Source organism: Crocuta crocuta, unplaced genomic scaffold, assembly GCF_008692635.1.
Source record: "Crocuta crocuta isolate KB4526 unplaced genomic scaffold, BGI_CrCroc_1.0 scaffold57, whole genome shotgun sequence".
Classification (NCBI taxonomy): Eukaryota; Metazoa; Chordata; class Mammalia; order Carnivora; family Hyaenidae; genus Crocuta; species Crocuta crocuta.
Window position 1 is genome coordinate 4,270,432 of NW_027532163.1, and position 25,266 is coordinate 4,295,697.

General features: G+C 40.4%; 1 protein-coding gene across 3 annotated transcripts in view; it reads right to left on the reverse strand.

Annotated features, from left to right (window-relative positions):
- The window catches only part of ZCCHC4 (zinc finger CCHC-type containing 4), a 55,458-nt gene extending 30,634 nt beyond the window's left edge, over positions 1 to 24,824 (reverse strand). For all 3 annotated transcript variants that reach the window (XR_013338235.1, XR_013338234.1, XM_077776586.1), the window contains exons 1-6: positions 24,701 to 24,824; positions 23,576 to 23,694; positions 22,768 to 22,850; positions 9,808 to 10,083; positions 9,078 to 9,158; positions 348 to 420 (exon numbers count right to left, since the gene is read on the reverse strand). Coding sequence is in view for 1 of the 3 variants with exons in the window: in XM_077776586.1 (XP_077632712.1) it covers positions 348 to 420; positions 9,078 to 9,158; positions 9,808 to 10,083; positions 22,768 to 22,850; positions 23,576 to 23,694; positions 24,701 to 24,824 (756 nt within the window). In the remaining 2 variants the exon portion in view is untranslated. The remainder of the gene's footprint in view (positions 1 to 347; positions 421 to 9,077; positions 9,159 to 9,807; positions 10,084 to 22,767; positions 22,851 to 23,575; positions 23,695 to 24,700) is intronic.
- Between the last annotated feature and the right edge of the window lie 442 nt (positions 24,825 to 25,266).

The following is a 25,266-nucleotide window of genomic DNA, read 5'->3' on the forward strand; positions in this document are numbered from 1 at the left end:
GCAGAGGGAACACCATCAGCAAAAGCCCCCTAGCAGGGCAGCCGGTCCGAGATGAAAGTCCTACATCCTGGACACGAACACACACAGCAGAGCAGGCTTAGGCGGAGCCGTGTGGGCCTTGCTAAGAAAGCGGGTCTTTATCTGAAAAGCAGTGAAATGTCAAAAAAGAAGAACAGCACAATTGCTTCTAGATGTTCAACACACACTCCGCAGATGGAGAAAACTAAATACCAGTAAATGGTGGGACGGCCACAATCTGATCTTGAGGAGCTCTACGAAAATAAGAAAGGAAGTGCTCTTAAATTTGCTCTTCCACAGTAAGAAGGAATGACGGTAATAATTCTTACCTTCCCGTCAAAGAAGTGATGGTTGAACATGTTATAATGGCAAAAGCTGTCTTCCATATAAAACTGCGAATACCTGTAAAACAATTTATGACTGTAGTTACTGTCCAGTAATGTATACAGTAAATACATACAAACTAAATTTTAAAACCATGAAAGCACACCTTTAATAAAAGCAATTTCATTATTCCTTATTTTCTGAAGTAAGGAGTACTTTCTCAAAACCTCAGGGAGTCTGTAACAATGAATGAATATCAAACTTATATTATGTTCTGAAGTTAATAAGCCAGTGACAAAACTACAGAATACTCACATATAAGATCCATGTGTTCCTTCAGACCACAGAATTATAAAGAAACAATGAGATCACTGACAAATTATTATGCAATTTAAGCTTGAGACGGGCTAGCAATTAAAATATATCTCTCATAGTTAATATTTTGAAGAAAAACACTGAATCAGCATTTCTGCTCAGCAGCTGTTAATTATTTTCTTCTATGGTAAACAAAGAAAATATTTAATACAAAGCATTTCTCTTGTGTTGCAGATTAGCTCAATAAAATATACTTCTCAATATATATAAGAAAAATAAGTATGTGCATTTCATATTTACAGAATTAGTGCCAGGAAAGAGAGATATTTATTTACTGATTGAGCTATTTTATTCTAACATACTACTTTAAAATGCAATCAGGAATGAATGAGAGTACCAGCTTTGGGTATTAACATTTTATAAATTTTTGCTAATTTACTAAAAATTCACAGCATATGATGGTTTATATTTGCACTGATTTGATTTCTTACAAGACTGAGTTTTCTTTATTCCTTAATTGTATTTGTACTGTCCTTGCCATTTATATGAATATGGGTTTTATTAGTTCTTGCTGAATTCTGAGGTTTTTGTATAATAGAGAAACTTCTTTGTGATCACAACAGGATTCTGAACTTCCAAAATTCTGCCATAAACAACTCATGTGTGAACCACACCATCCTTCTACAGATTTCATGAACTAGTGAAAAACATCAGAGACATATATTCACTTACACAACTTCTTTACCCAAATCGCGATAGTGGCACTGTGCTTATATTATCTTTTTAATGTTTATTTATTTTTGAGACAGACAGAGGGGGTGGGGGAAGGGGCAGAGAGAGGGTGACAGAGTATCCAAAATGCACTCCGTGCAGACAGCAGATCCAGATGCAGGGCTCAAACTCATGGATCACGAGATCATGACCTGAGCTGAACTCAGATGCTTAACCAACTGAGCCACCCAGGTGCCCCACTTTGCTTCTACTTCTACTCTTGGCTCTCCAGTACTGTCTATAGCTGATTCACCACCCATGGGGAGTATCCAACTCAATGGGCAGCCTTACTTTATTCTCTTCGAATTACACGTAGTTAAAATACAGGCTCTAGGGGCGCCTGGGTGGCTTAGTCGGTTAAGCGTCTGACTTCGGCTCAGGTCATGATGTCACAGTTCGAGCCCTGCGTTGGGCTCTGTGCTGACAGACAGGAGCCTGGAGCCTGCTTCAGATTCTGTGTCTCCCTCTCTTTCTGCCCCTCCCCCACTCATGCTCTCTCTCTTTCTCTCTTTCTCTGTCTCTCTCTCAGAAATAAATACACATTAAAAAAACATTTAAAAAAATAAAAATAAAATAAAATACAAGCTCTATAGTCAGATGGTCTGGTTTCAAACCTTGCATCTCTCACTTATTACCTGCGTTAATAGTAAGTTACTTAACCTATCTGAGCCTCAGTTTCTTCATCTACAAAATGGAAGAAATAATAGTGTTTACTTCATACAACTTGGTAAGTATAAATAATGTACGTAAAGTGCTTAATACAATGCAGATACATAGTATCTACAGAAATGTGAGGCATTGCTATTTTAATAAATATCTGCCATGAAGATTTATATCTCAATGCCCCTAATATTAGGGAATTATGTTTATGTCCAACCAAAATTTCTCCTCCTATAATTTAAACCCATTTTTTCTTGTTCTGTGGAGATAAAAGAACAGCTGTTCATTCTCAGTACAATGTCCCTTAATATCATTTGAGATACTGTTAGTGCATCCGCTGATTTCATAAAACATAAATTTGCACTGAAGAAATAAAAGGTTTGAATAACTGGAAAGTATTTAAACTATATACTGTAACCTGACAAATAGCCCAAAAACTGTGGGACGTCAGTTACCATTAATAAACAAATGTCTTCCTATTTAACAAAATTCCAAATAACTGATAATCTATGTATCAGTTATTTTATATATGGGTATATCTCCATCCTAGTACAGTTGCAGATCAACTATCACTTGTGCATTTTCTTCTCTCTTACATTGCTTTGTAAGTGTCAGCAAAGGAATATACAACTCCTTTTAAAATATATTTCTAGGAGCACCTGGGTGGCTCAGTCATTTAAGCATCCAACTTCGGCTCAGGTCATGATCTCATGGTTCGTGGGTTCGAGCCCCATGTCGGACTCTGTGTTGACAGCTTGGAGCCTGGACCCTGCTTTGGATTCTGTCTCCCTCTCTCACTGCCCCTCCCTGCCTCAAGCTCTGTCTCTCTCTGTCTCAAAAATAAACATTTGAAAAATATATATATATCTCTACCCCCTCCACTTTTTTTAATCGCTTCTCAAAGACACAATAGCCATTTTTTAAAGATTAAAAAAGAAAATTTTATTTACATAAAATTCAGCACAGCACACTTGTCCAAAACATTCTGGGTAGGAGCGGGCAGAGTCAGAGAGAGAAAAAAGCCAAAATTTCAGCTCTGAGTTTCCATCAAATAAAACAAGGGAGCATAATTTTTCATATTCTAAATTATGAAAAATCACTGAACTTACCCTCTTAAAATGAAATTGGCCTCAAAGAATTATTCTCTCTATTGAATAAGGCAAACAAAACCAATCAGAAATGCATGCACTTGAAAACTGGAGGACATTCATTTAATTTGGCCATTCATTCTCTTTAAATGAGAGTCAGTTACCAAGTGTAAAACATGCTCTATACACAGGAAATGTAATCAAGAGCTGAATAAAATTAGTCCACGAAATGAACCTAAGAAATTCATTTTTTTATATAACTTTATTTGGATGATAGTTTGCCAAATAGAGTTTCACATCTTTCAGGCTAAAAATGGAGCATGTAAAAATCCGTCTTAGCAAATGTTAACTTCATATCTCAGAGCTCCTGAAGAGAGTATTTATAGCATATACAACACTGGGGTGGAGGCAGTTCTCTGAAGCCATGGACAGACCTTTCTTTTGTAGGGTGGCAACAAACCAAAGTCAAAATGCCAAAAGTAACAATTCACTGCCACTCTGTATTGCACCGGATTCTGTTCCTGCTTTAATTGTGGTCCTTGTGAGGAATCCAAACCGACTGCACATCCCGTTAATACCCCGAAAGTACAGGCAACAGGTTCAGTTCCTTCTGGCCACTCTGTGTTTCAATAAACGAGCTCTCTCTTAATGCCCAATGTCATCCTTTTACGAAACTGACTCAGGATCACAAAAGCTAAGCTAACTAATACAGCGCCTCCAGTTTTTGTCTCCAATACACACACACACAGATGTGTGTGTGTGTGTGTGTGTATTGGAGACAAAAACTGGAGAGAGGGGAAAGCAAACCATAAAGAGACTCTTAACTAATGAGAACAAACTGAGGTTTACCAGAGGGTGGGGGGAATGGGTTAAATGGGTGATGGGCATTGAGGAGGGCACTTGTGATGAGCACTAAGTGCTGTATGTAAGTGATGAATGCTAAATTTTATTCCTGAAGCCAATATCATACTACATGTTAACTTACTAGAATTTAAATAAAAATTAGGGGGAGGGGCGCCTGGGTGGCTCAGTCAGATAAGCGTCTGACTTTGGCTCAGGTCATGATCTCATAGTTTGTGGGTTCAAGCCCCACGTCAGGCTCTGTGCTGATAGCTCAGAGCCTGGAGCCTGCTTCTGATTCTGTGTGTCCCTCTCTCTCTCTGCCCCTTCTCTGCTCATGATCTGTCTCTGTCTCTCAAAAATAAATAAATGTTACAAAAATTTTTTAAATAAAAATTGGGGGGAAAAAGAGAGAGAGAGAGAAACTAGGGCTATACATGTACAGAGGAAAGACCACGTGAGAACACAGTGAGAAGATGGCAGACTACAACCAAAGGAGAGAGGCCTCAGAAGAAACCAAATCTACGGACACCTTGATCTTGAACTTCTAGCCTCCAAAACTGAGACAATAAACTACTGATGTTTCAGCCACTGAATCTACGGTTATTTCATTACTGCAGCCCTAGCAAATTAACATAATACCCAAGAGATAATAAAACCTATGTTTACATAAAAACTGTACACAAATGTTCATAGCAGCAATATTCCAAATAGCCAAAGAGTGGAAGCAACACACATATCCATCAATGATGAATGGATAAACAAACTTTGGTATCCTGATATACGCTATAACATGGATGAACCTTAAAACACTATGCTAAATGAAAGGCACTAGATACTAAAGACCATATGTTATACAATCCCATTTTTATGAAATACCCAGAACAGGCAAATCTATAGAGACAGAAAACAGATTAGTGGTGGCCAAGGACTGAGGGAGGGAGAGAAGAGGAGAGATCGCTTATTGGGGCCACTTTAATGGAGACAGCTCCATCAAAAGTGATGCAAATGCGGCGCCTGGGTGGCTCAGTCGGCTGGATGTCCAACTCTTGATTTCGGCTCAGGTCATGATCTCGGGGTTTGTGAGTTTGAGCCCCACATCAGGCTCCGTGCTGACAGAGTGGAGCCTGCTGGGGATTCTCTCTCTCCCTCTCCCTACCCCTCCCCTCCTCGTGTGCACGCTCTCTCTCAAAATAAATAAACTGAAAAAAAAAGTATGGAAATGTTACTAATGATGAGCCTTTAGCACAATTTAAGGCTGAAACTGAGTGCAACACTGTGTTCTAAATCGGCCAGTCTTAAACAGTTTGCCTGCTGTATTTGCGGTAACCACTTTCCTCTGGACTGCTCAAGCAAAAAAAGGTAACTAACTCCTTCATCTCCTTTTGCACTTATTTGGAAATTTTAGTTACAGTGTTTAACTGGCATGGATGGATAAAGTCAGAGTTTTATTTTTAAGAAAATTTCACAAGCTAACTTCCACTTAGTCCGTTACCCTTTATCTTATTGAAATGCACAGTCACACTGGCTGAAGGAAAACTCGAGTCTCAGGACGATGTTGCCACAGCACTTCATGACAACTAAACTACTGTTTCTAGGTGGTGGGACAGTTGCACAACCTTGTGAATAGTACTAAAACCCTGCTTTTTCTACATGAAATATGTCTCAGTTTAAAAAAAGAAAACACGACTGATAGTGGGGGAAAAAAGATTATGATTCTTACTTTTTAAAATGTTTATATGCATAAATAAGGTCTAAAAAAGCCAAAATCCAGAATGTTTTGGGTGACAGAATTAAAGATCTTGTCTCTTTAAAAAGCTAAAATAGAGGCGCCTTGTGTGGCTCAGTAGGTTAAGAGTCTGACTCTTGATTTTCAGTCATGATCCCCGTCGTGAGATGGAGCCCCACGTTGGACGCCTTGCTGGGAGTGGAGCCTGCTTAAGATTCTCTCTCCCTTCCTCTGCTCTTCCCCTGCCCTCGCTCTCTCTCAAAATAATAAAAAATAAAAATAAAAATATTTTTAAAAAAGTAAACCAGAGATCCTTGGAATTTGAGCAAATCACAATGAATCACTGATATTTTTCTAGTTTGTATATAAAGCAGTCGACCACAACTAGCTTGGAAAAAGCTTGACTTGAATGAAACCAGAACACAAAGAACCACACGACTAGAAAGACAACACCGCAGCATTTTCACGGAGGTGAAAGTCCCAGAGGCGGGAGCACGGCGGGGGNGCCTCTCGTGCACCTACGGTAAGAGAGGCTTTCCCCTGGCGAACCCACTTCCTGCGGCTGGTCAGGGCTGCCAGGCCACGGAGACGGTTCGAACGGGCACCCGGCCCCAGCCACGCCAGCCCTCCCCCGCTGGGGCTCTCAGGAAAGAGCGCCTCTGTCCACTGGACGGTTAGGCTGAGACGACACAGGCTCAGAGCTGCTGCTGCCCAAGTCCCTGGCAGTGTGACATAAAGCGTCCGGAGGAAGACAGAACGAGAGGTGCAGAAAGACGGAGCCCCAACAACACGGGGCAGCGCCCAGGACGTCACCTGGACCGAGGCCTGCTGTATCATGGGCCCCGGAAAGGTGACCCAACACGTTCTCTTTGACACAGACAGATGTGCAGGGCTCCGGGCTTAGGTGCCTGACTAATGAGTGCCTTATTGTAAATACATGAGGGACCTGCCACCCGCTGCCACCCCACAGGTGAGCCTTCGTGGCCCAGGCACGGGGACACGTGGAGAAAGGGAGATGGGAGGATGACCAGAGACACGGGCTACAGAACAAAGGCTTATATACACGTTCGAAAGCAAAGGGATTTCCAGAGGGTAACTTAACTTCTGGAGCCAGACTGACTGGGTTTGAATCCTGACTACGCCACTTAGAACCACAAGGTCAAGTTGTTTCACCTCTTTGTACCTTGGCTTTCTCACCTGGCAAGTGAGGATGAGAACAGCGCCGACCTCACAGGGCAGGCGGTCGTGAGGGCTCAGTGAGTCAGAGCAGGGTTTGACACGGGACAGGCACTCGGAGCAAGCACCAGTTACTATGAATACTGTTACTGTAAGAACCCAGAAGTTACACTTCTACCTTCAAAATAGTATGCTGACAATAATTTAACCACCATTCTGGGGCGCCTGGGTGGCTCAGTCGGTTAAGCGTCTGACTTTGGCTCAGGTCATGATCTCAGAGTTCGTGGGTTCGAGCCCCGCGTCGGGCTCTGTGCTGACTGCCAGCTCAGAGCCTGGAGCCTGCTTCAGATTCTGTGTCGCCCTCTCTCTCTGACCCTCCCCTGCTCACACTGTCTCTCTCTCTCTCAGAAATAAATAAAAATATTTAAAAAAAAAAAAAAGAGTAATTTAACCACCATTCTGTAGGAAAGGAATGTGGTGGTTAAAACAAGACTCTGCTCTCTCGATACAATGGAATGCTAACACGGCCATACAAGGAATAAAGTGCCGTGGCCTGGATGAACCTTGAAAACATCACGCTACGTGAAAGAAGACACATACTCGGGCCATACGCTGAATGATTCCATTTAGAGAAAACGTACAGGAGAGACAAATCCACAGAGACAGAAAGCAGATCGCTGTCAGGGGAAGTGAGTGACGGAAACGTTCTGGAATTAGATGGTGGTGATTACTGTAACACATAATGAGTGCACCCCAAACCACAGGCATATACGCCTTAACTTGGTGAGTTTTAAGTGAATTATATCTCCATTTAAGAAAAAGAAATTGAGTTTCTCTTTTATAAGTCTGTGTTATCACCTATGGAATTACACCTTGGCCAAGCAATGCTCACATTAGGCAGAAATCAGTAAGTGTGCTCGTCCCACTAACACGGAATGAGAGGTGACAGAAGTGTGGCTTACTTCCGAGAAGCGTGGCTGCCTCTCTTAGACCACCTGAAGTTGACCTGGAAATCTTAAAAAACAATAATGATAAATGATAAAAGCTGTACTTCTTGTGACTTTTTACATGTTAAAAATCTGTTGGCCTTGTTTTTAGGGAGAGAAAGCACATGAAATAGCACAGATTCTCTCCGACAAACATTAGCCAAATAGACTCTATCAGATCAAATAAAAAGAAACACAGTGCCTGCTCCCTTCAGTATATTCAAGAACAAGTAAAAGATACTAAGAACCCAGTGTTTTACGGCCTCACCCTGATCTTGCGGAATTCAATTACAGAAAGTAAGGAAGAGAATCCAAGTTCACAGAATCAGAGACTGTGGATGGAGACACATGCTTCTCAATTACCACCTGCGAGGAAGTACAACCTGAGGTCCTCTGTCAGTCTCCTCCCTGCGTGTCCCAACACTCAGATGCCACTTAATTTGGACCCTCTCCCACAGACTGCATCTGTCTACTGATCCTCTGCTCTAAGGCTCAGCTCTTCCCTAGCTCTCTCTTGACTTCTGGCTATTTCCAGTGAAAGACAATATACATATCATCCAGGAAAATATGTTAAAATAATTGTCTTAGCTCATTTAAAACATCATGCTGCAAGAAAATCCTGAAGGACGTTCACAATTATCTTTGAAAAATAAGTGTATGAGAAGAAATTTCACTCGGTAAGAATTTATCTCTAAATTATAAACCCAAGACAATGAGACACATTCGTTGAAAAAATTTAGGAAGCACGTCGGTAGGAAGAAATCCACTGCCTTCACGTTTGAAATATGGAAAATCACAAGTGGAGTTTATACAACTCAAAAGGTGACTTCTAACTAACTACTACTTCTGAATATTAAAGGAAAGTCACAGGGAATAACAAGAGGAAAACATTAACAAGAAATAGGAGACAATTGGGCTCCTGGGTGGTTCAGTCAGTTAAGCATCTGATTTTCAGGTCTCGATCTTGTGGTTTGTGAGTTCAAGCCCCAGGTCGAGCTCCATGCTGACAGCTCATAACCTGGAGCCTACTTAGGATTCTGTGTCTCCCTCTCTCTCTGACCCTCACCTGTCTCTTTCTCTCTCTCAAAAATAAATAAACATTAAACAAAAAAGAAAGAAAGAAATAGGAGACAATGAATGAGAATAAATATCAATACTTTGTAAACCTACCGAAAATCAATATCCAATAAAAGGCTTTTAATGTTAGACTTCTGGTCACCTGACGCTTTCAACCTGATCAGCTCATGCAACCTAAAACGATTAATGAAAGCAAATTTAATAAGGAATTACAAATGCCATAGACAATAAGCAAATAAACCAAAAAACTACACCAATGTTTTCCCGGTATTTCTAATATTTCAATGAAACACTGAAGTGAATTTGGCAAATATAACTAAGGTTTCAGTTTTCAAATATTTTTTGAAAGGTAAAACTTATTTGAAAAAGAGAAGTCTAAAATTATAAACAAGTTAAAAATCAAATCAGAAGGAATCTTCTATCATACAACAGAAATCTATAAAGATATCTCTCAAGGGGCACTTGGGTGCCTCAGTTGGTGAAGTGTCCAACTTCGGCTCAGGTCATGATCTCATACCTCCTGAGTTCGAGCCCCACGTTGGGCTCTGTGCTGACAGCTGGGAGCCTGGAGCCTGCTTCCCATTCTGTGTCTCCCTCTCTCTGCCTCTCCCCTCTCCCCAAAAATAAACATTAAAAAAAAAAGATTTCTCTCAAACAAAATATAGATTACAAATTCCTTAGGAAAGGATCCTGCTCTCTATTCCTTAGTATATTTAAAGCTGCAGGTGATGCCTCAGAACATAGTAAACAGCTACTTGGTAATTCTGTCTTACAGTTTAAACAGTGGGGAGAGTTGAAGCTTTTAAAATATCACGTGACGTACCTGGGTGTTCCTACGCACAGGACTCTTGTGAAGCCGAGGGTAGAAAGCAGGTCCACCAAGAAGTGGCAGGTGCGCTCCGCAAACAGATACTGAGCATTGGTCTTCTTGTTCTCCAACGGATAGAGAAGCAGGCTGGGCCTTCTGAGCTGGCCGACGGAGATGTCGCCCACCACCCGATGCTCACGGTGCTTCTCCCAGTCGTCTGGCAGCAGCAACTGCTGGCATCTTTGACAGAACTTTCTCTGAGGCAAGGGCAACTCTATAAACTTCAGGTACCTTTCAGACATAACAAAACACAAAGTGATATTATTTGAAGTTTGTTGTTTTAAAAGCAGTCTCTCTTTGCTATTTTTAGTATGTAAAAAGGACTACTTTTTTAAAAATTTTAAATATTTTTGAGAGAGAGAGAGAGAGAGAGAGCAGGGGAAGGGCAGGGAGAGAGGGAGAGAGAGAATGCCAGGCAGGATGTGGGGCTCGAACTCACAAACCATGAAATCACGACATGAGCGGAAGTCGGACACTCAACTGACTGAGTCACCCAGGCCCCCTGCAAAAAGTATTATTACTTCCTGAAGAGTACTATGTAAAGAAGCAAAGGTAAGAAAAATCTGTGGAATATTGGCTGGAATTTATGTCTGGCTGCATATCTACAAAGTAGAAAAGAATCAGCAATTTTATAAGAATTGAGATGCTCCAATTCAGTCACTGAATGAAGATCAATACCCATTTAAAATGTGAATGTAATATATTACTCAAACAACTTAGTAGTAATGGAGACCACTATTACGCTTAAATTTATTGACAAATCCATGTGTTCTAGCTCTGAAGTGTTAAGTAGTCTGGCTCAGTAGGACAGTCATTTTAAACTGAGAAATTAAGATCATTCTTCAATTTTTTTATGGCATAGTTAGCAAGAAAAATTACCTCCTAAAAGAAAAAGTGTTCCTACGAAGTTCCTCTATTCTTAGAAGTCCTGATGGAAGCAGTTCTGAAAAAAGCTCATCCCCAAAACAGCAGGACAATACCCAGGGCCTTAAAAAAAAAAATACTATACTGATAGCCCATTTGATCTCCTTCAAGTCATTCTCATATCTGATTTCAAAGTTACTACTTTGATTTTTTCTTTCATTTTATTAGATATAATTAGAGAGAAAACAACAGTATGTTTTAAAAACTGATTTTATTTAGGCACTAGCAGCTATGAAATCAGAGGAGGAAAACAAATAACATTACTGAGGCCTCTGGTGGGTCAGAAATGTCTGAATCTAAGCATGTCAAGTAGCGCACTAACAGACTCTCATCGTTTGAGCGGGGCCAGACGGTTTCAACTGAACTGGACCCGGGGACTGCACTGTAAAAACTGTGAACTTCACATAGAATCAAAGTGGGCTTTAAAACTTTTTATGTCTAAGCACAGTTTCACTTCAGAGCACCCACGGCAGTGACGGATCGATATTCTGAACGGCTACAGCAAGAAACATGCTTATCGCGCCAGTGATTTAAATGTTTCTATTTCCATGATAACTGTGCTTTTGACAGCTTTATCTATGACTGGAAAGAAAAGGGAAAGTGATACGAGGGGAAACTTTTCTAGTAATTCAAAGTAAGACTGTCACAGAGGGAAGGGACATGACATGCAGTAAAATCAGTACATCCTCCCGCAACAGGAACACTGAGTTTACTATTTTCTCTTGTTATTAAATGTTAAACGTTGAAGACGTTCACATGCGGCCATGATACATTAACAGAAACCAGACTGACCATCCCGGCCCCCGATAAAACCTTTTAAACAGACAAAATACATGAAACTGCAGTTTTAACAAATGGACAACTGGCAGCCACAATGGGGGGTGGAGGGTTGATGAGGGAAGGGAAGAGACAGGGGAGGTACAGCCGCCCAGTTTGCTGCCTGCGCAGAGCTGGCAACAGAGCACAGAGAGCCCGAACACAGCTCAGTGAACGGATGTGCAGAGCTGGGAATCGTGGAGGCCTGGGCGGCTAGAATTCGCAGGGCGGAGGACCGGTGAATACAGATGTGAAGTATACCAGCCAGAAAGCGGGTCACAGAGAGAGAGGGGGCTCCACGGTTTGCTACGATTCCCCTCAAGTATGGAGCTGGGTAATGACCAGCACATGGGTGTGAAGAAAGCATCCAGAGCGAGGGAGAGAACCACCGGAATGGAGCAGGTGGAATAATCTCCAGACGCCCATCAGGACACATTGGTTTTGTCTACCAAGCAGCCGAAGCGAGAAACCTCATAAAACACAAGCATCAGGTGCAGTGCTGAGAAGGGCACGGCTTCAGGAGTGGGGAGCAATTAGCCCTACCCCAAAGATGCTCTGGTCTTGCCCAAAGCTTGAAGAAAAACATTCAAACGCAAGGGACGACAAACCTTTTCTATATAGGACCAGGTAATAAATATTGCACGTGGCAGGCCGTCTGGTTTCTCTGTCACATCTGTTCTGTGACCGAAGCACAAAAGGAACTGCGAACCCAATGAAACGGGCAGGCATGACTAGAGTCGGCCTGCACGCTGTAATGCGCCAAGTCCTGCTAGAGAATATCAATCCACAGTCAAGTAACAACTGTGTTCCAGAACTAAGCTCAAAACTATGTAAAGGAGTAAGAAATGCCCACTATACAAGGTAAAGCTGACACGGCCAGCACTGAATCAGACACTACCCCGTATGTAAAGAAACAGGAAATCATGGCCCATGACTAGGGGGCAAACAAGAACCACCACCATCAAATCAAACTGACCCAGAAATGACAAAGATGACCAGAGACATTAAAGCCATTTACTGTAACTATATTCCATATGTTCAAGTGGTAGAAAAAAGAATGAGCTCGTTAAGGAAAAGCCTAGAAAATATTTTTAAAAACCCAAATCAAACCTTTAAAGTTTTTTTTTTTTTTAGTTGTCTGAGTGGAAAAATAGCCTAGATGGGAGTAACAGCAATTCAGACATCACAGAGTAAAGATTGGTGTACATGAAGGCACAGCCTCAGAAATTACCCAAAATGAAACATCGAGGGACAAAAATACATGAAAATGGACCCCCAAGTGGGGGTGGCGGGATGGAAAAGATTTTGAAAAAATAATGCCTGAAATGTTGCCAAAATTACATCAAAGGATTCAAGAAGCTCAGAGAACCTCAAGCACGAGAAACACAAAGAAAACTACAAGGGGCATCATAGTAAAATTATTCAAAGTCAGTGAAAAAGAGAAAATCTTAAAACCAGAAGAAAAAAGACATGTACAGAGGAACAAAGATTAAGAATCATATGATCAGATTTCTCACTGGAAACAATGTAAGAATGAGGACAGTGGAGTAAAAACAATTTTACACAAACTCTTCCAGTACAACTGAAGAGGGAGGTATAACCCCAATACCAAACCAGAAAAAAATAATTATAAGAAAACTAAAGACCAATATACCTTATAAACACAAACTCAAAAATTATTAATGCAATTTTAGCAACTCAAAACCACAGTATATAAGCAAGGTAATAGATCATGACCAAGTGTAGGTTAGCCCAGGAAAGCAAGGCTGTTTTAATGTTTCCATTCAATCAGTGCAATTCACCATATTAACAACATTTTAAAAAATGATCATCTCATTAAGTGCAGGAAAAAAAGCACTTGACAAAATCACGCATTTGTACATGAGAAAGATTCACAGAAAACTAGAAACAGAAGGAAACTTACACAACCGATAAAGGGCCTATGAGAAAAACATATTGCTAACACCATGCTGGTAAAAGACTGAATACATTCCTCCCAAGATGGGACACAAGCAGAGTTGTCTACTATTTCTAGTCAACACTCAGTAGGGATTCTAGCCACTTAGATAAGACAAGAAAAAGAAATGAGAGGCATGGATTGGAAAGGAAACATAAAAATTTTATTCACAGACCACATGATTGTGTATGTAGAAAGCTTTGAGGAAATATTTTACAAAATTGCTAAACCTAATAAGTAAGCTCATCAAGATTACAGGATAAAAGATTAATATACAAAATCAATTGTACTGTTTATATACTGGTTAATTTGCATATAATCAATCTTAAAGTCACACAAAATGAATAATCATACATTATCTATCTTTCGATGTAATACAAAAGGAAATATACCTCACTACTTACAAAAGAGTTTTACCCCTCAAAACTGAACTTGAACTTGAGTCTGATGATAGCTCTACAAGAAATACAGGGATAGAATAAATGTTAAACAACTTTACAGGATGCAATCAACCAAATCCAGAATGTGAGGAAGCCTATCAGACAAATTACTCTGTTTCTTCAACAAACAAGTGATTAAAGATATCAACCAATTACAGTGCATAAATTCTGTTTAGATCCTGTTTGAAAAACCAATACTATAAATAAAATAGTATTTGTGGCTAATAGTATTTATGGGCTAATCAAAAAAATGTGAATACTAACTGCATGTTATGTTAAGTAATTGTTCATATTTTAGGTATTTTAATAGTATTGTGATTATGCTTTTTTTAAAAAGGCTTTATTTCTTGAGATGCATAGGGAAGTATTTGTGGATAAAGTTATATAATATCTATACTGGAGGTCACAGTAGAAGGTACAGGTGAAATAAAATTAGCTACGTATTAATGACAAATGAAGCTAGGTAGGGGTGTAGGAGATTCTTTATACCGTTCTCTCTGCTTTTGTGTATGCCTGAAATTTCCCACAATAAAAGGTTTTAAAAAGTGTGTTAAAGAAAAGGCAAGAATTAAACTCAAAGAAAACAAGCAAAGATGACCCCAGAAAATACTAAACAGAAAATGAGTTGTAATCAGCCCTAAATCATGTGAGACTTGGGTTTTTCATTCTTTGGCAATGGGAATATAAGCTAGGAAACAGAATTCTCAGAACTAAACAACATAAGTTTCCAGTTTGAAAGGATTTACCTTTCAAAATAAAATGTAACAGACTCACATCAAGATCGATAATCATGAAATGTCATACTCCTAGGAATAAAAAGATTCCCAAAAGATGACAGAGGGATCAAACAGTCATAGATCATTTATGAGATGAAGAATGAACTCCTAGAACTTGAACTTCCCAACAGCTATAATGAAGACAAAAGTAAATGGAACACTGCCTTCCAAATTCTGAGGGAAAAATATTTCCAACCTATAATTCCATTATCTGCGAAAGTATCAATCAAGTATCAGCAGAGATAAAGGTATTTTCAGAAACACAAGATTTCAAAATTGTTGGATAGTAAAAATCAGGTTGGCCTCAGATGTCTACAATGCCATATTTAACTCTAGAACAGTGTTCCTTACAAAGTGGCCATTCACTGGCACTGAAGTCAACGGTTTCCAGTTCCTGATGACACAAAGACAGACATCGAGAGTGTGTATTTAGATATTTTTATACCAATCAGAGCACGTTTATGTCTGTTCAAATTAGCAATAAAAAAATGTGGGCTTCTATTTTGTATGTCTTCTCTTTTTTCCATTTTACTTTCTAGTAATTTATTTTTATCGTATTTACAAAAGTATCTGATCCCAATGGGTAGGAAATAAAAACAAGAACATAAAAAAGCAAACAAACAAGATAGATCATTTAAGAAGTACTGCTCTGGAGGACCATGAAATATCCCTGCACTTGTCCTAAGGAAAACATTTAATCTGAATAAATTTATAGTTGGGTCAGTGCCACTTAAGAATAAAGGAGGGGGGCACCTGGGTGGCTCAGTCGGTTAAACGCAGGACGTTGGCTCAGGTCATGATCTCACAGTTTTTGAGTTCGAGCCCCAAGTCAAGCCTGCTTCAGATTCTGTGTATCCCTCTCTCTTTGCCCCTCCCCCACTCATGTTCCATTCTTCTCTCTCAAAAATAAACATTAAAAAATAAAAATAAAAAAGTACCCAAGAAAAACGATCTTAAAAAAAAAAAAAGAACAAAGGAGGGAAACAGATATTCTGGGACTTGGAAGAACTCAGGTTATATGGTCATATAATCTCGGTCCTTACTGAAGAGACTGCAAGACTGCTAGGCGCCATGCAAAAGGGCAATCATTCTGGACTGGAGAATTTCTGAAAGCCCTAGGAGAGATTTTTCTAAGATGAAACTGATAGATTATGCTACATCTGAATGTCCTGAAAAGATTCAGACAACTGGCAGAGAGTTTGCAGTTGAAGCGTGATAAGCACATAAATAAGCAAACAGCAGCTACAACAGTAAAAAAAAAAAAAAAAAAAACCAAAGACTATTATTAACTCCAAAGAAAACAAAAAGTTGTGTAGGAAAGAATTTACTATGATTTATTACATGGTTCAGCTATGAGCAGCATTTACAATTATAATAATGCAAATACTAAAATATGAATCTAACCAAAACTCTGATGTAACCATATACAAATGGGGGTAGTGAAAAGTTACGGGTTCTAAGGAGGGGGCAGGTAGAGGTGAAGGGGAGAGGGCAGGAAAGGACAGGAAGAAAGGTAAACTCTCATCTTCCACAGGAAGTAAATACATAATTCTAAAACCTGATAAATCAGGAAGTAGCAATACAAGCATGTTTTGTATTTCACAGACAGGAAGGCAAATTCTAAAATAATTAGCCAGAACGCTGACTATAGTTGCTGCTGGGGAGGAGAAATGTAAGGGTGGAGACAGGAGTGCTGTTCTTTGTAAAACCTCACAGAAATGTTTGATTCTGCTGCCACATAAAGATATTTGTTTTAATGAAATTTAACTCATACCATACACTCATTTAAAGTGTAAAATTCAGCAGTTTTTACAATGTTCATGAAGTTGGGCAACTCTCAGCACAATCTAATTGCAGAACATTTTCATCACCTCAAAAAGAAACCCTGAACCCGTCTGCAGTCATTCCTCATTCCCCAACCCCCAGCCCCTAGGAACCACCAATCTACTTTCTGTCTCAACAGATTTGCCTGTTTGGGGTCTTTCATGTCAACAGAATCAAACAATAGCCACATGGGAATTTTTATTTAAAATTTCTGATTATTATAAGACCCTTATTTAAAAAGTACAAACCGTTTGAATATGAATTTTAGCCACAGGGCAGATAAATGAAGGAAGTACAGCAAAGGGGCTGTCAGTAAGCACCGAATCAGACTAAAAACGGAATGATATGGGTACTCTGGTTACAGTATAAAATGTAAATATCATAAATCCAAATACAAGAGGTCGGAGGAGTCCCAGGAAAAGTGGGAGACAGTGTAAGGATACTGGTTTTCTCGTGTGTTAGAGTCAGAGACCAAAAAATATCACTTAAAAGTGAAAAATCGAGTGAAAGAGCAATGAGCAAGATTCAAAGGCATAAAGGTTATCCCTAAAAAGAAATAATCAACCAAAATCGGATAGTTCATTATCTCTCATTTTTAGATGAAGACCATCTAAAAAAAAGGATTAAACACGGTGTAAAAATATAGAACGGCAACCATAAGAACAAAAAAATAAATAAAATAGAAGCACACATTAAAAAAAGCAAAGCAAAGCAAACATACGGCACACAGTGAAAGAGAACAAAGAGGAGAAACCAAAAGGCATCAAATAATGCAGCAAAACCAAGACCAAGCGTATCTGCTACACCCATTATGAAAATGAGCTAAAATCTAGCCACTAAAAGAAAGTCAGTCAGACAGGATCACAAAGCAAAACCCAACCATCCCATTTCCTCACTTCTAAGCTGCATACTTTCTCACACGTTAGCATCTGCGACATGGAGATGGGGTTTATAATGCCAACGGCTGGACGGAGGGCATGATGTGGTTGGGATGGGCCCCCTCCCATGGGCAAAATTGTCCCAGCCCTTCATGCTACCATGTCTTCAACTCGGCCAGCGCACTGCCTGAACTACGCGTGTCACTGCCGTCATCTACGACGCAGTCCCCAAACGCAAAGGTACGTGATAAGTGCAGTCAGGAACTAAGACGGAGCAGCAGTGCATACGCTGGCTATCAGGGCGGTAAACACCCATCCTTGAAAGAAAGGCGACACCAATCAAGGCCTTTATAGGGACAAAGAGAAGGAAGATCGCCCGAGCTAGAGCTGGGTCGGGGTCTGCTACTTAAACCCAGTCCAAAGGACCGCCTCTCACTCACCAAGCAACGCCCACTGAAGGAGGAAGACCCAAATCCACCAGGAGAAGGTGAAAGACAGTTCAAAACTACCATGAATGACCGGTGTGCGATTTGCTCACGACACAGGACTCTCTGAAGGCATGGAGGACACCAAGTGTAATTACTTTTAAACGAAGCAAAAGAAGAACACCGTTACGTGAACCTCCACTTAGAGATCCTTGGGCCCTGACACAGTTGTCCCTCGGAAAGCTTTACTGCTGGTGTGTTAACCTTTCCTTGACAAAAGATAAACTGAGCTCTTGAGCATTTCTCTTTCTATTCAAAATCACATCATAATCATTCAAGTGATTATGCTGCTTTAAATTCAGACATTCAGACACAAGGCTTTTCAGAGGTTTGGTTGGAAGAGCACAAGAACATGAGAGCTGAGCATTACTCAGCTCTCCCTCCTTACTTGTACTTTCCACACATGGCGGGCGGGGGGGGGGGAAGGGGGGAAATTCATTGTGCTGCATGGCTCAGCATGATTCACAAAGTGCAGGCTAGCATTTTGAGATGTCATTTTTATTGATCTCCATTTGATGTTCCATTTGCCTTTCCTGGAGTAGACAAATTATGTTTATGGCATTTCCCTAATAGCAGACCTTGAAAATCTGAGTTTAAATGAGCTCTGGGGAAAAAAAAGTACCAAATGCAGTATCAACTAAACAAAACCATATGGATGCACATAAATTATTGCTTATTTTAGCATTAAAATATATCTTCTCTAAGACTTCCTAGGTCACAAGAAAGGTGCCAACATACTACATAATAGAATATCATTTCAGAGCATGATGGGCAGCTAGAAACTATAGGCAAAGTCAAATCTCAGACACAAAATGTAAATCTGTCAACTCAACACATGAAATCGAAAGCATGGTTCAAAGAGTGAGGTTGAAAAAACAAATACCCAATCCTCTGCCGCAGCACCTAGCCATCTGTGCGGGACAGCCAGTTCTATAAGAAAAATCAAGTAACACAAGTCAGTTTATCTTGCTAGCTACCATATTCCCTTTCTAACAATTTGGAAAAAGAAATTTTATCAATGAAAAGCTGTTGTTACCCCACAGTGACAGACAAAAGTGTGCTTTATAGAATAGGAAGCATATTTAAATGCACTTTAATACTTTCAAATGGTGTGGTTATTTCGTACGACCATTTATAAATGAGTTGTAGAAAGTCCACTTAGAAAACAATTACAATGTCAAGACAGCACATCATCCTTTGGGTCATTTGCACACAGGAACAAACTGCGAGGCTCCAGCTGAAGACACAGTAAGAGAACAGGTACTTAATACCTTGGAATAAGTAAGTTAGTAAGCCTCTGCTTTTAAAAAGCCAAAATTTTACCTGTTTAGAGGAATGACTGACTTCCAATGTTTTACTCCACAGAAAGCATACACGAAAGCATGGAAGCATCAATCACAGAATGAGGCGGTGAAATCAATGACGGTGCATTTCAAAAAGCTTCAACTTCTACCCATCCTCCAAAACCCATTCCAGTCCCATGTCCTGAAAGCGTGTTGATCAGCTAAGGCACAAGGTAGTCAGATCACAGCTGACTTCCGAGAGCACTCAGCTTTTTCTATAAATACTGTCTACATTTAATACATTCTTCTTTGCACGATGTTACTTTTGTGTATCTCAACTCCACTACTAGCATTTTAAGTTCTTTTTGAGCCCTCAANAAGGAAGCAAGCAATCAAGCAAGCAAACAAGCTTGAGCAACAAAATCCAAGGTTATGGGTTACAGATGATCGCAGATGTTGAAAATTATCTTATTAAGATATTAAGATATTAAGATAACCCAGGGTGCCTGGGTTAAGCGTCTGACTTCGGTTCAGGTCATGATCTGACAGTTTGTGGGTTTGAGCCCTGAGTCAGGCTCTGTACTGACAGCTTGGAGCCTGGAGCCTGCTTTGGATTCTGTGTCTCCCTCTCTCTTTGCCCCTTCCCTACTCAGCCTCTGTCTCCCTTTCTCTCTCTCTCTCAAAAATAAGCATTTAAAAAAAGAATAAAATAAAATTTAAAAAGCCATGTTCTCAAGAATCAGCACTAGATTACAAATGACAGTATGCCCTCTGAGAACTCACATTTGAAAATTCTTTAATACTTCATATTTTAGTCAGGGATTTTATATTCTAATTAACATGAAATATGAATTTCAAAAATTATTACCAAAAAACCATATTCTGGCAGTACAAAGACAGAATAGGGTTTATCTCCAGACTGAGATTTTATTACACAAGGAAACAAGATCACCAAGATTTCCTTACAGAGTTTAATTGAATCACCAATATCCTCATGGAATAACATAAAAAACATCCTTATCAGGTAAAACTGAAATGACAAAGTATTAGAGACTATGTGTACATTATGATGACAACCTTGTATAACATACTTTGGCACAGGTCAAAAAGGCTGGGAGAAAATACAACAAAATGAACAAAATGATGGGTTCAAAGGGAGAAATCACAAGTGACATTTTTCTGCTTTGTACTTTCTGCGTCTTTGGTATTCGATATCATTATGATAGATCTCTACAGAACTCATGCTTTATCTATTTAGATCTCCTTAAATCAAATCAGCACATACCATATGTTAATTGGCATCTGCTTTCATGTTTAAAAATAATGTGTTAGAATCAGGGGCATAAGTCTGAGTCACTGCTAGGTCATTCCAGCGGTAACAGCTTTTATGCAGTTCTTCATCTGCTCCAGGCCTCAAGTTTCTCATCTAAGTAAATAAACTGCCTCAGCGAGACTAAATAATTCTCGTGTAAAATACTTAGGACGCTAGCCTGCTCACAGTAGTGCTCAATTTCCATTAATTCCCTTTCAGGTACTTTGCCTTGCTGACTGAACCCCCATACAGTAAACGGTCATCACTGATTCAGTACCTCGGTCAGGGGCGATCAAGTTGTCCTATGAAAAGCCTCCTCCATCAAAGGACTTCAAAATCCAAGAGGCTCAAGAAAGATAGTGTTAATAGAGCCCAGTTCTCCTTTCCACTTCTTCTGAAGAAGACCTCGCAATCCTTCTGAACAGAGCAGCCCAGGAAGCTGGAGGAGCCACTTACAGAGGAAAAACCTATTTGTCACTAGCAGCCCAGCCCAGAGGCTCCTTAAGGAGCTTCTCCCAGCACACAGGGACAAGGCCTGTGACACAGGAGGAGGTGGCCTTTCACAGGTCTCCAAAGAATTAAATCTAGGATGCATTCTCCAGTTGCTCAATAAAATATTTCAACAACGTAGATTTTTAAAACTAAATGTTCACAGGGGTGCCTGGGTGGCTTAGTCGGTTAAGCGTCCGACTTTCGCTTAGGTCATGATCTTGCGGTTCGTGGGTTCGAGCCCCGCGTCAGGCTCTGTGCTGACTGCCGGCTCGGAACCTGGACCTGTTTCAGAGTCTCTGACTCCCTCTCTCTCTGACCCTCCCCTGCTCACGCTGTCTCTCCCTCTTTCTCTCTCCTAGAAATGAATAAAAACATTAAAAAAATTTAAAGAAATAAAAATAAAAATAAATGTTCACAGCTTTCAAAAAGTGTTTCGGTTCTTATTGCAAAAAAAAAACAAAAAACACAAAAACATTATGGTAAATCTTCATAACAGCATATGGGGTCATGGATTCCTAGCTCTATGGTCGACAGCAAAGAAAACAAAAGCAAAAATTTGACAAATTGGACTTCATCAAATTTAAAAACCTGTTGTGCATCAAAGAACATCATCAAGAAAGTGAAAAAGCAATTTACAGAATAGGAAGAAGTATGTAAAGCTCCTATATCTGATAAGGGTGTGATGTCCCTTCACATATAAAGAATTCCTGCAATTCGACAACAAGAATTACAATCCTATTAAAAACGAACAAGGCACTTGACATTTCTCCAAAGATATACAAATGGCCAATAAGCACATGAAGAGATAATCAACATCATTACTCATTAGGGAACTAAAATTCAACACCACAATGACACATCACCTCACAAGTACTAAGATAATTAAAAAAACACACACAAAACAATAAGTGTTGCTGACAAGGATGTGCAGAAAGTGGAATCCTTGTACATCGCTGGTAGGGATGCAAAATGGCGTATCCACCGTGGAAAGGAGTTTGGTGACTCATCAAAACACTAAACACACAATTACCATATGATCCAATAATCCCACGCCTAGGTATACATACAAAAGAATTGACAAGAGACCCAAGCAGACATTTGTATGCCAATGTTCACTGCAGCATTAGTCACAACAGCCACAAGGAGGAAATGGTGTTCACTGATGGATGAATAAATAAACAAAATGTGGTGTTTGTGTGTACGTGTGTGTGATGGCATATTATTCAGCCATAAAACGGATGAGGTTCTGACACATGCCACAACATGAAGGAACCCTGAAAACATGCTAAATGAAATAAGCCAGGCACATGGGTGAACCCTGAAAAGATGCTAAGTGAAATAAACCAGGCACAAAAAAAAAGCCAAATCAGAAATACATGATTCCACTTACATGAGGTAGCTAGAACTGTGAAATTTATAGAGACCTAAAGTATATGAGAGGTTACCAAGGTTTGGGAAGAACTGGAATGAGGAGTTACTGCTGAATGGTAACAGAGTTTCTGTCTGGGGTGATGAAAAGGTTTTGGAAATATATAATGGTGATAATCGCATAACACTGTGACTATAATTAATGCCACTGAACTGTACATTTAAAATTATTAAATGACAAAGGTTATGTTATATATATTTTACCATAATAAAAACTTTTAAAAAAATGAAAGTAAATTTAAAGGCACAGGAAAAAAAACAAAACAAAAATAATAAACAAAAATGACAGCACATCAGCACCTTTCTGCACACTGCGTTCGGGAAAGAGGAGGCTGACACCTTCGGTTATGAGCTTCTCGGGCAGCAAGCCTAGCTTCTGACAACTGAAAAAGAATAAAAACACCATTTAATAAACTACCCAACTCGCTACCATCCTAGAAAACCTCGTATCACGTTCTGACATTAAGAAGCCAATTAGAACAGATGGATGTTGTAAACAAGCACCTGTTTTCGGGGGAAAACAAAGCAAAACACATTAACCTGGGAAAGTTCTGGAGCAGTAGGAAGCAAAACCTAACATAGAAAAGCACCGCCACATTATCTCACACACACCGATTTTAACAGGTGTGCAGGAGAGTTGTATACAAGACTGTGTTCCAGTAAACCCAACAAAGCTGGAATTTTTCTAGACAAAAACTTTCAGAAACTTTAATTGGAGCTGAGTCCAACAAGACACCAAGCTCATAACTACATCCCTAAGTGCCTTGATCAGTCAGATAGTAAAGGATGCTCACACAATTGTTAAAAAAAAAAGTTTTTCTAAAACACTGCCTGAAATGATCACATCCTAGACTCTTTAGGGAGAAATCTATACTAATGCCTCTGAATCTTAAAGGGAACAGTCTTTGAGACAGTTATTTACAAGATAAGTAATCAGAGTTAAGTTGCGACCAAGTATAAACTTCAGTTCCTTGACCCAAAAACCATGTCTTCATCTATCCAAAGAGATTTGATTCATTTAATGCTCAAACTGCATGTTTTTATTGGCTCAAACAAATGGTCACATGCATCAAAAATAAAAATATGTATGTCCAGAAAGCTGATATACCTTTTCATCTTCCCATTGAAAAAAATTACAGTCTTTTCTATCTCTACAGGCTGAGCAGGCATAAAACCTCCGTGTTTCTTCTTTCCCTTGGTTCACCTTTACAAACAGAAGCGTGGGTCCTGGTTCCAGAAAGAGGGGAAAAAAAACATATCAAACAGTAGTCATCTACATCAAGTTACTAGTTTTAACCGCCCTTAAATAAAACTTGATTTGGTTTCAGGCACAAGTTGTCACAATTAAACCTACACTGTTTAATTACTTTTTTTTCCCGTCACAATATTTAGGCACTGATCACTGAAGAAATAGCTTTTAAAAACTAGTCTTTCCAGAAAGAAAAATGCCTTTGTCAGTTGCTGTCTACATGGTGAATGACCTCGCTCCTGAGACTAAAACAATGGAAGGGGTCCCAGAACCGAGCATTTTGCCACCTCCATCCAGTTATCTTTTCAGTGAAAATCTGAGCTTTTGGAGTCGGGCACATCCTCTCTCCACAAGTTAGAGAAAAACTGGGTCTGGTTTCTAAGTAATAAGTCATGCTACTCTTCTCCCGGGCTTTCTTTAAAATTTTTATCTTTGAGAGAGAGAGAGAGAGAGAGAGAGAGAGAGAGGAGAGAGGCGGAGGGAGGGAGAGAGAGACAGAGACTCCTAAGCAGGTTCCATGATCAGCGGATGTAGGGGCGGAGAGGCTCGATTCCACCACCCTGGAATCACGACCTGAACGGAAATCAAAAGTCTGTGGCTCACCCGACTGAGCCATGCCCCTCCTCCCTAACTTTTTAAAATAAAGATATCACAACAATCAACGAAATCCCCAACTACTTGACAATGGATTTACTCAATAACATGCATACACTTTGCATAGACTTTGTCTCTTCCCTTGGGGGGAGCGTGGAGTGCGGAGGATGCTAACAGCCACGGAGCCAAGACCCCAACAGTGAGGACTTTCTAGGACAGTTTCTTAAATAAACTGAAAACACTACGTCCCGAGGAAAGGGCGTTTTCTAGGCTTCACATACGGTGGAAAAGAGCATAAAAATCTGGGAGCCATTAAGAAGCCCATGGCATCTTCAGGCTATCCCCGCCCCTTGCGCCCGAAAGCTCTGCAGAGCCCAGACGCGCACCCACCGTGAGGGCACAGCGGGGCAGGTGTGGCAGGGTCGGAAGGAAAAACCACCTCCACTCCCGAGCTCCCCTGACGACCCGAGATCTCTTCCTCCACTGCTCCCAGCCAGTCTCTGGGGGCCGCCATATTCCCGCCACCGTCCCGAAAGCCTCAGTGCAAACAGAGGCGTCTGAGAAAGAGTGCCGCCGCGCCGATGGGGGAACTCACAGCGCCCCCGCGCGTCTAGGAGGAGCTGAGACCGCCGGGCTGAGGCTACGCCCTGAAAGGCTTTCCCTTCTGCCCCTGGCTGCCCCCAAAGGGTTCCTGACGGGCGGACCAGGGTTGGGGAAATGGGGGGAATTGCAGGCAATTTACTGGCCCTGTGCAATAAACTCACCTATTTTCTGCTTTGCTCTCAGCACCTCAAGCACCATCCTCTCATAAGAATGCAGCCAAAGATGAGATGACTCTTTGGAGCAAAGATTTGGTGGGGTTTTGAGACCAAAAAGCAGCAGCTCCACCACCAGCCGCTGACAATAGAAATAGCTTCAGCAACCTCATGTGAGGAAGACATACTCTTCTTTTCTTG